The sequence below is a fragment of the Scomber japonicus genome, chromosome 21, assembly GCF_027409825.1.
Source record: "Scomber japonicus isolate fScoJap1 chromosome 21, fScoJap1.pri, whole genome shotgun sequence".
Classification (NCBI taxonomy): domain Eukaryota; kingdom Metazoa; phylum Chordata; class Actinopteri; order Scombriformes; family Scombridae; genus Scomber; species Scomber japonicus.
Genome location: NC_070598.1, coordinates 28,159,783 through 28,171,251, shown reverse-complemented (window position 1 = coordinate 28,171,251; position 11,469 = coordinate 28,159,783). Strand labels below are relative to the sequence as shown.

Here is an 11,469-nt window from a genome sequence, read left to right as displayed (position 1 = left end):
ATTTGTGTCCAACAGTATAGAACAGAGGAACTGTATTAACAAAATAACTATAATCTGCATTCTTTCACATGTAAAAATCACATAAAACACAAAAGGGATGAGTGAGTAAATACAACAGGCTTGCACTATACAACAGCAGTCAGTATATAATGAAACTGATGTAGACTAACTGTATATACAGTAGTGTGTAAATAATACTGTAAATACAATGTGAATAATTAGAATAATAATATTCAATTACATAGTACTCCCTTTAGAAAAAAGCCTTCACATGGCTTACTTCAAGGAATGAGTCAGTTTGAACCTCCAACATGCAGCTGAGTCACTGACATTATTTCTGTGCAGACAGCAGACAGAGGCTGGACACAGGCTGACACACTGTCATCAGCTCTACTACAACATAATCAGTCAACTACAGATCACCCTGAGTTCAACAGGCTCCCCACAGATAACAAACCACCACCCAGGTCAGAGAGTGCAGCAAAGGGCTTCTGTTGAGGAGGAAACTGAACTGTTGTGTATGTGTGTGATAGATGAGAATGGGTGGAAAGAAAGTGAAACTTAACAACTAAAAAAATAACCCTTTTCAACATGGAATGAATTATTTTTAAAAAGGCAAAGGGAAATGTATTTTTAATTATGAGCAGTGACCTGTGGGGAAATGTATCCAGAGGTCAGTCAGAGGTTTTTCTTTAGGTGTTTAAAGTCTAATAATAACAATAAAGTTGTTGTTTCCTTGTACACAAATTCCATTTATGGTAGAATAAATCAAAGTAAATAAAAGTCTTTTGGCTTACCTCCAGCTTGATTTGACAGTGTGTTCAACCTGGAAGCAGATGGTTGTGTTGGTCCTCAGAGGGCAGGGCTTCCCCACGTGAGCCTTATGCTGCCTTCACTTCCCATAGAATAAAATTGGAGATGTATGGTTCCCTATTGGAAAACATTTTCCCCCAGCTTCCTGATCTTGGGGTAATGATTGAATCCATTTCTCAAACGTTCTGATTTCCAGTAAGTGACATATAAAACGAGTATTTGGGGTAATATATTTATTTTAATAGTTTTGTGGTGGTATATTCAAATATTATTTGATACAATAGCTTGCTATATTATTGGTATATGCTTCTCTCAAACACACTAACTTTAAGGTATTACAATTTATCTCAAGTGACTTAAGTAAAAAGCCAGAGGAGGAAGAAAAACACGGATAACGTCTACATTTGGAAACACTTGCTGTTGCTATGGTGATGGTTAGTAATTCCACTTTAATGTAAATTGCAGATTAACTGTAACACAAGACTATAGGGTGTTTTGAGCAAAGATGATGACGCTGTCTGGATGGTAGCAGGAGGATGGAGAAAAAGAGCAAAATATAATAACTGACTTTCCTCTCAGTTATAATCAGTCTATGGTTATAAGACGGCAGCCTGTGAGACAGTGGGAGGGGCAGCACACTGCTAGAGTATACAAGTTATGAATATACAGTCACGATGAGACTTAATTGCGTCTTTTTTTCTCTCATTACTTTATTCTCATTAATATGTTTATATATGTATTTGTGTGCGAGAGGCAGTTAGTCATTTATTTTCTCAATTCAACTGTAAAATCCTCCTTTGTTCATTTTATTTTCTAGTTTGTAGCAGTACCACTAAAATACCAGCAGGGGGCGGTGATGCTATGTTGAAAACATGCATGCACTGAGTGAAATCTATTGTTAATGACAAACATATCTGACTACACGTCTATTTGGCTGTTTGTTTGATATCTGGCAGAAAAGCAGGTGATATTTGCGCATGTGTATTGTGTTAGCTGATCTTTGTTGTACTGCTAATAATTGTACAACTTTTAGCTATAAGAAAATACATGCAAGTTTGTTATTTCCTGATATATGGATATAATTAGCTTGGACTTGAATTCAGTCGGTTACAATGAATTCCAACTGTGAAAACAATACAAAAACATACGTTACAACTTCTCAAACATCCTGCACCATAATTCTCTTCTCTGCTGTCTGTCTGTGTACTCAGTATGTTCCACTCATATAGTCACATAAGGCCTAAATACACAACTTGTGTGTCTTGTTGTTGCCTTACTCAATATAGTACTATACCAGGGCCTGATGATATTTTTTCCCCTCCATGACAGTATAGTAGGTCACATCTGAATTTCTTTTCTAAGCCAAGCACTGCTGGTGTTGTCCCTCAGTGAAGGAGCTACAAACGTCATATCTTGCATCTACATTTCAAGCGCAGAGATGGAGGGAGGTGTCATACTCAATAGAAAAAGATAGATTCATAGTGATTGTCAAGATCACCAACACTGAACTCTCCCTCATTTCCATGAATCACTCTGCTGCATTTCTCATGCATAATGAGCATAATAACAGACTTCTCCACAGAAACAGGCCTACTTAGGATTTTCTTTTCTAAATTGCTCCCTGCTAGATGTCTGTTACTGGTGCAGTCTTTTCACTCTGATACATAACTTAAGGTCATTCATTTCATTTTGGTTTTGTGAATGTCTAACAATAATAACAAATAATGTAGACTGATGAGTTTTTGGTAAATTGAAACATCTTGTTCTTGTTTTCTAATAAGCTTGACTTTACATTGACACACTGCTCTGCCTTCATGTACATTTTGGCAGGAAATACACATTTTTATGAGAATGAACATTCAAAGTTTCTACACAGGGGGAATGAGTCAGCTGACTCATCAGACAGAGCAGAAGGATGATAAAATAGTTCTTACTTGGATTAAGTTTAGGTGTGTTAAGAAATAACAGAGGATAGTGGATCACAGGCTAATCAGAGGTATCAGATAAAGATGATGATGAAACTATGACTGTTGGGTGACAATAAGCCCTTAAATACCTAAATACTTTTTAAATTGTTATGAAAAGGATGAAAATGTTGGGGTGGGGAACACAAGCAACTAATACTGTATAAGATTCTATAATCACACAAACATTCTACACATAACAATTTCAATGCAAGTTTGCCTGTTGTTATCAAAGCACATAGCCCTTGTCATATGTTGTGTTCATAATATGAAGAATGAAGTGGCATGGTTAAACGATTCCTTTTCCTCTGTGTCTTTATATATACATATATTTATATATACACACACACGCATATACAATGCAGAATGTCTTACATTGTCGTGAAGGGAGAAACAGAATGACTCAGGGCATAAATGCTCCAACAAATCCAATAGATGTTGTACTGACAGGGCTGCCACCCTGTGGTTAACAGCATCACTTACACTTCCAGCAAAGGTTTTACACTCTATCTGTTGTTGGTGCTCCCATAGCAACAGCCCACTGTTACCTGGTGCAGGTGAGGCAAACAGGCAACAGAGCAGATGAGCTGTGGTGGAGACGACACAACATGAACAGCCTCCTCTCCAGGTACGATTTCATATTTCACATTATATACAGATGTCACAACACTGAGGCTGCTTCACATTAAAGACAATAAGAAATCCACTGTGTTTTGTAGCTTTGGCCACAATATTCATGACAAGCTATAAAGCAAACACCAAGTAAGTACGTATCCTACTTCCTGTCTCTCATGCTTTGTAGAGATGTCCAGGTGACGAACATGAAGCAGACAGTAAAACATGCTGAGAAGCATCTGGGCAATATTTGCTCTCTGCTGGCTTCCTACACCAGGAAGACAGCCAAGCTCAGAGACAAGGCTGACCAGTTGGTGGCTCAGCTGTTTGACTTCTCCAGCACAGAGGACCCAGAGTTCCAAGTTGCCCTGAAAAACCTGGCTGAAGACCTGGCCATGGTGCAGGACTATAGGCAGGCTCAGGTCAGTGACACTACAGTTATTCATTTATCAGTGAATTGTATCTTCAAAATGTGGTCACTGTACTGTTTTGTTTCAGGTGGAGAGATTGGAGACAAGAGTCATCGCTCCTCTAAAAGGCTATGGAGACATTGTCAAGAATAAAACGGTGAGTTTGGACAGATATATTCTTTTTACTAAACAAATAACAGGAGTACAAATACCAACAAAGCCTCCAACACAACATGTTGTGACCTTGTCCTCTAAAATGACCCATATGACAATTCTTCCTGAATACTGGATTTTTGTTATCAATGTCGATTCAGAGTTAAAAATATCAAATAGTAATATTTTAAAATGTTTAATTTGCTTAGTCTTGCTGGCAACACAAACCATCACTTGGTCCAGACTGAAATGTTGTTAATTATATTATAATTTAAATAATATGATTTATTATTATTATTATTACTATTATTATTGCTGGCTTTGTGGTGTCTTCCTCACTTTTTGTTGGGTGTCAACATGGTTTGAGTGAGATGTCTCACCATTTCATTTGATTGCCATGTCATTCATGCTCAGAATGAACTGATTATTCCTGAACATTGGTCAACATTCTAATTTGTTCAATACTTGGAGTTATGTCAATTTTTTTTTAATTAATGGATAGCCCCTTGAGATGAACCATCTCGTTTTCAAGGGGGTCCAACATAAAACATATATTACAACACAACAACACAATCACAATCACATACAGCATGCATAAGGCTCTCAATTACCAACCAACCCACACATCATTCCTGTCAACCCACAGTACCCACACACACTAAGTAGAGTAATAACAGTAGTAATAACGTTATGTTATCAATCTTAATATATACAACATGATACAATATAAAATGTCACTATATAACAAATACACCACCATCATATCATACCATTATTATCCACAGTACAGTAACAGTAATAATAATGTACTATGAATAACAATAACAATAATAATAGTAGCAGTAGTAATAATAGTAATGATCATCATTATACATACATTATGCATAAATACATAAAATAGCAATGTTAATAATAGGGGTGAAGAAGACATTACCATTAAAAACAATTCCAAAAAAAGGATATTATTGATATTTTTCCAGAACTGTTTTGGTTTATGCATATTTTCAGATAATTGATTTTTATAAAAGTCTGATTTGGCATTACGTGTTTTTGTCTTACATAAATTCCTTAATAATGTATATTTTTCCCAGTCAGCAGCATCCTTAGCTTCTCTGTAGCTCTTCCAGGCTTTATCCCTTTGTTTAAAAAGGTTAATCAGATCAGAACTGATCCAGGGTAAATGTTGACCTTTGACCTTAATTTCTTTCCATGGGGCGTGTTTATTAATAACGTGAGTTCAGAATAAAAATAATTCCAGGCGTCTTCAACATATGGTATAAGTTGAAATCTGTTCCAGTTTATTGTAATCAAATCATGTAAAAAGTCGTCCAAATTGATATTCTTACTTTGTCTTACTTTAATGCATTTTGGAGGAAGGCGAGGAGATTTAATTTTCCATACACAGAAGATGGTAGAGTGATCACTGAAGCAGTCAGAGAGAACGCCAGATCCAATAATTCTATGAGGGTGGGTTACGAGGATCCAGTCTAGTAATGATTTAGATCTGGCGTCAACTCTGGTGGGCTCTTATGATCAAATACTAATGACCTTCCCATCAGCCTCAGCTGTGCTTTGCTGTTTAATGCTACTTTATGTTAAACACTGCCTGCTTAACATAAGAACGTTAGCATTGTCATGTTAGCGTTTATCTCAAATCACTACTGTACCCAGATAAAGTCTCACTCTCTGGCAGATATTTAGTAAACCCTTTTTTAAGGTACTGAACTGTCAAATTATAATTTACTTAAGGACCCAGATTTCAAGTAGCAAAAGAGTATGTGGAAATGTATTTAAGTATTTGTGGCATCCTATTTAGGGTGACACTTGAGATAGCCTACTTAAATGATACTCGCAGTTTACTCAAAGATTCCTTATAATTTAAATATATATATATGTTTATATATATATATATATATATATATATTATATGAATATATTTTGTTATATTACAAAATAATATCTCTCAAAGACAGAAATTCAGATAGGCTTCTCAGAGGTTTTTTATTTCATATACGTGTGTGTGTGTGTGTGTGTGTGTGTGTGTGTAAAATCTCTGGAATAAAATAATAATAGAAGTCTCTTCTGTGTTAGAAAAATCAACTTCTAAAATAATAGCTCTCTTTTCAAGTCTTAGTGGACAAATAAATAAATAATATGAAATAATGTTCTAAATGTTCTAAATAATACTCTTCTGTAGCCTATTAGAAAATCCAACTTTAACAAAATATTCTCTGTGTCCATATGAGCTGTGAGGTCCCCGTCACCTTTATTGGACACAGACACATATGTACCAGCTTTGCACACGGTGCACTCAGTCTCCCATATGTCCCGACCGGGTCGGTAAACTGGGAATTTTTGTCGCAGTTCATCTGTGAACGTGCATTTGCGCTTCAGCATCTTGAACGCTTCAGCTGCACCGCCGGTGTCTGCTGCTTTCTTGTTGTGAGTTTTGGAGATCCGCCCACAGGGCAGCCTCTCGGTGATTACGTCACACACGCTAACCCAAACAATGACAACCGGGTAAAGAAGTAGGGCTGGGGGGGGGGGGACACACATATATACACACACACAAAGAAAACCGGACATTATCATCAATTAATAAAAATAAAAAAAACCCGGACGGGATGTAAAAAGTGGACAGAGGGGAAAAAGCATGTTTGGTCAGCCTAATCCTGTTCATCACAGCAGATTGACCTCTAAACAGTGCCTGACAGTGTCTGGGAAAAGTAGGTGTCAAATCTACAATGCTGTTTTATCAGACACAAAAAGTGCGAGAGAGTCTTATGCAAAGAAACAAAGAGTGAGAAGTGTGTGTGTGTGTGTGTGTGTGACTTTCACTCAGTGGGCCCTGTCCACAACATTCAGGTGGAGATTCTCAGAGAGGAGGTTAAAGTATATACTGTACTGTATATCAGGTGACCAATTCTATATTTTATCTTGTCCAGCCTTTGTTTAGTGTATTTTGTGAGCTGACAGTATATCTACCATTCCAGGCAGATCTTAAGAAGTTTAGCACTGACCTGAACAGAGAGATGAAGGAGCTGCGGAAACTGGAGAAACTTCGACTAAGGAACCCAGCAGATCGACAGAGCATTGTATCCTTCACATATGGTATACAAACTCATACTTCAAATTCATATAATGTGATTTATGATATCCAATTTTATGATATCTATTATTAAAATATCAGACTGAACTTTAGAAAATGTGTCCAAAACATCTATAATATTTCCACTTGAAGAAGCTACAAAAATATGGTCCTAGGCTTAAATATTTTACTTAGGTAAACATCAAATAGCTTCAACAAAGAGCTGAAACAAGCTGAAAAAATATATGATACAGTCATACAGTGTAGAATGGGATGGGTTTTTTCCAAATGTAAAGCCACTGTATGTTAAGGGGTTGCAGGAAAATTATAGTTACACACTTTGCTGAAAGAAATATTAAGGTATTTTACTTAAGTAACAGTACAGTCCATTTGCCATTTACCGTATGGTTTTAAATTCAGGCACATATAAGAACCTATAATTGGTTGATATTTGCCTTAGCTGAAGGTTTGTTCAGTGTTTGGTTGCACAGAAGGAAGGGCAGTTATCATATCAGCATATATCTTATTGTACATACTGTATTGATGTGGTATACACTCTGTCAAAAGTCTGGACCCATTTTCCCGTTCCCTCAATCAAGAACATGTGTCCAAGTGTTTGGTACTTTATATTTGACTTTTATGTTATTTGATGTAAGTAAGACACACATAATTAAATATGTCATTTATTTTTTTACCATACAGAGTATCTGTTATTTACGGTACACAGAACAATATATGTCATATTACCTTCACAATACTGTTAAAACATGTTTGCATCTTATACACACTTGTACCTTAGAATACTTTCTTAACATGATCTTTCAGTCCCAGGTATGTAAATTCTTCCATGAATATTTTGAATATCATCACATTCTTGAGCCTTCAAGCAGCTCATAGTATGTTGACTGACAGGCAGAGATGAATGCCCAGAAGGCTTCCAACAATGCCCAGCGCAACGCCCGACAACTTGAGGAGACCATCACAGACTTCCAGAGACAGAAACTGGAGGATGTCAAAGTCAGTCTGACACATACACACAAACAAATTCACACACAGACACACACTCATCAGCATTAAAGCATTAGTGTTGAACTGACAGCAACCATTGTTCTGGCAGATTATTTTCACAGACTTCATCACAGTGGAGATGCTCTTCCATGCTAAAGCACTGGAGGTCTATACACACACATACCACAACCTGGAGGCAATGGACACTCAAAGAGATCTGGAGGTATGTAACTGAACTAAGAACAATGTGTGATTATGGATGTATTCTTAAAACAGAATCCAGATTATCCATCCATTAGAGGTGTTGTATTTTGAGCTCTGGATTTTGGAGTCATGCTATCTGTTTCCCTTTTATACAGTACAGGAATGGTCACATGGTAAATTATGAAAACAGTTCTCTTCATCCAAGAATGAATTAAAAGAGAAGATATGAACATGCTAACAGTCTGAGGATAGAGGGGTAATAGGTCGCACTCTCATGATTGCTGTCCTCCACAGCTGTTCAATAGAAGAATCAAAATGTCTGATTCCCTGCCTGGGCACCTGGAATCTCCTCTGAGCAACCACTCTGCATCCCGTATGAACCGCTACCCCAGTCCTACTCTAGCCTCCCCTAAAAGTCAAAGCTTCAGATCAACACTGGTCCCCACTGTTAGCCCAAACCTCAGACAACAACACATCCAGTACCCGGACACAGCCAGGAGGGTGAGTCCTGGTTTCAGTTCTTATCCTGATTTTGATCATATTTTGGATATAACATTTATATGCAACATGAAACACCTGGTTACTCATATGCATGTATACCTGATTCCAACAGTATCCAGGTTTTTTGCATCCTGTTGTGTCTTGATTCCTGAACATCTCAGCCACTAATTTCTCTACCAGCGAGGAATGTTGAGGAACTTGGATCAGATATTTACAGGTCACATAGTCCTGGTTTCTATCCATAGACTGCATATAAAGGTGGACACAGCGATGTATGACATTACTCTTTGGTTTCATCATAGCTGGTTTGAATCTCAGAGTTGCAGCTTGTGTTCGGTACCATATTTTAAGTTTGGAGCCAGGACATTCCAAATAAGGAGTGTGAATTGTTGCTTTTCACACTCTGAAAATACACCCTGCTACCTCAGGCCCTAGCTAACGCTAGCTTGGGTCACCAAGCACTGCACACTTGGGCTAACACGAGCTACTTTAGCTAATTTTTGCTGCTAACAGGGCAGGTCAATAGAGTCCTCCATGTGGGGCAAGGGGAAAGAATCAGGCACTGTAACAGAGTTCTCTTTGCGAAAGTCTGTACAGAACCGAGGGGTTCCATCAGACTCCAGCAAGCATGGAGAACTCCAAAGACTACAGCTGGGCTGGGCAAGACCATGTTCAACCACATAAGCAACCTCCTTCTTCATCGTCTCCCTTTTGTCTAAGGGACAGCGGTAAGCATGCTGCTTGATGGGAATGGCGTCACCGACATCAATGTCATGCTCTAACACATTGGTGCAGGACGGCACATGACTGAACAAGGTGGGATGGGCGTCAAACAGGTTAAGCTCATCCTGTCGCTGTGCTGGAGAGAGATACAACAAATGTTGATCAGCACTAGACAAGAACTCTGAGTTCGACAGCCTGCCACACTGCTGGCCATCAGAGGGCACCATCGTCACCTGTCTCAGATTTTACACAGACAAGCGAAGGAGTAACTGCAACAGTGGTCTTTGGAGGGCTCTCAAACTGTCCCTGTTTAACCTCCCAAGAATGATACACCATGAGCATGTTAACGTGGCACAAGCGGGTCGTTCTTCTGCTCTCTAGTGTTTAGATGACATAATCTGTGTCAGAGATTTTACTTTTACTAGAGTGAGCACCAGGTGAGCCAGCTATCAATCACAGCTGCCAATCAATGCCCATAGTAGACATCAAAGCTACTAGTCTTCAATATTAACAGAGAAACAACAGAGGAATAATTCCAAAAACACATCTAGCACACATATTAGAAGACCTACATTCAGGAACCATTATGGATGGTTGGAAAAAAGAAGTGTTGACTAAGTATTTTAGAGAAAAGTTGATGCTTTTTCTGATGTAAGTCAGTTGGAGAAGCTAGTGGCCATTGTTGCCACTTTAAGATACTTCAGTACTGGTTTAAGCCTTGAGATAATTGCCACTTGTTTCTATTGTTCTTCAGGTAGCATATCCAGGTTTTTCAAAAACTGGATAAGGTGTTACATGTGCAGGGTGCACCAGGATGCTCCAAAAACCTAATTATATCTAGTGCCAATGAAAGTGCTTGTTCAGGCAAAGAAAGAAACTGCTCTGATTGAAGGTGAAGTGCTGTCAAAAAACTCCATCATTCAGTGAACTTGACGCATCTCACCTCTTACTTTCAGTTCCGCGGCACCTTGCAACGCCAGAGAGGCATGGAGGAGGAAGAGCTGGATGAAGAAGAAGATGAAGAGGAGGAGATGTATGAGTCAGAGATAGAGGAGAATCAGCACACCAGCAGGCAGTCATATGCTGCTCAATATGTCCAGATGTACAGATAAAAATAATAGAAGATTGTGCAGGGGCACTAACAGCAATCACACTGTGCTGTGCCTGTGTAGAGGAAAACATTGTTATAATGCTTCTATTCAGAGAAATATTCTGAAATATAAAATATAATATGTTTAAAAGAGGTCAGGGTGGTGAATGGATGTGCAGCAGTTTAATGTAGAAGACCGTTGTTTATGTCCTGCTGCCAACCTGTATTTGCTTTTTTCATTTATTGTAACTAGTCTTTCTCAACAATAACCATACTGTAGTTGACCAGTACAGAAATAAAGGATTTTAAAAACATTGGTACTAGATATATAAACTTTACTTACTGTAATTCAAGCAAATGAAACCAAATTACTGTTTGGAAACAAGAGAAAAAAATATATCAATCATTACTATGTAGTGTAGTTTGTTTGCCATAATTATACATCATGTTATCCCCCCACCTCTATGGTTTGAAGTTAAACAAATATTTCATTTCAGTAGCAGTACCAACTTACATCCTAGTGCAGAAAATGAAATCAGAGTTGTCAAACCTAATCCTACTGGCCTACTTCTCACGTGTGTTTGGAGATCTCCTGTCTGCTCCGCAACATGAGCAAAGACGTGTTTGTAACAATAAACTGTCTGTTCCTGTTATCCTGTGGTTATTCAGCTCCAGCTGACAGAAGCTAGATGGTGTGGTGAAGAGCTCCAGCCTCTCAAGAGAGAGGGAGCAGATGATACAGTGACTGTCAGTCAGGTAGTCTGTGGGGACTGAATGCTTGTAGATGACACCCCCCCACCACTACCTCATTTACACCTAATCAAAGTTGCCCATTTTGATCATCGACTATATATAAATAGGTATGTCAGCTCTCAATCACTCTGTGGTAGCTGGTTGCAG

At 38.3% G+C, this 11,469-nt stretch overlaps 1 protein-coding gene across 1 annotated transcript; it reads left to right on the top strand.

The window, feature by feature from the left end:
• Positions 1 to 3,385: 3,385 nt before the first annotated feature.
• On the top strand, positions 3,386 to 10,591 carry LOC128382389 (CBY1-interacting BAR domain-containing protein 2-like). The gene is made up of 9 exons (XM_053342380.1): positions 3,386 to 3,405; positions 3,580 to 3,814; positions 3,891 to 3,959; positions 6,949 to 7,050; positions 7,869 to 7,874; positions 7,956 to 8,060; positions 8,161 to 8,274; positions 8,550 to 8,756; positions 10,436 to 10,591. Exons 1-9 carry the CDS (start codon positions 3,386 to 3,388, stop codon positions 10,589 to 10,591), a joined length of 1,014 nt encoding a protein of 337 aa, XP_053198355.1.
• The last annotated feature ends 878 nt before the right edge of the window (positions 10,592 to 11,469 follow it).

Excerpts from the sequence above, each read along its gene's own strand:
- LOC128382389 (XM_053342380.1), top strand. The coding sequence starts at position 3,386 with ATGAACAGCCTCCTCTCCAG. Across the intron at positions 8,275-8,549 it reads ACACTCAAAGAGATCTGGAG|CTGTTCAATAGAAGAATCAA; the intron begins GTATGTAACTGA and ends TGTCCTCCACAG. Across the intron at positions 8,757-10,435 it reads ACCCGGACACAGCCAGGAGG|TTCCGCGGCACCTTGCAACG; the intron begins GTGAGTCCTGGT and ends TCTTACTTTCAG.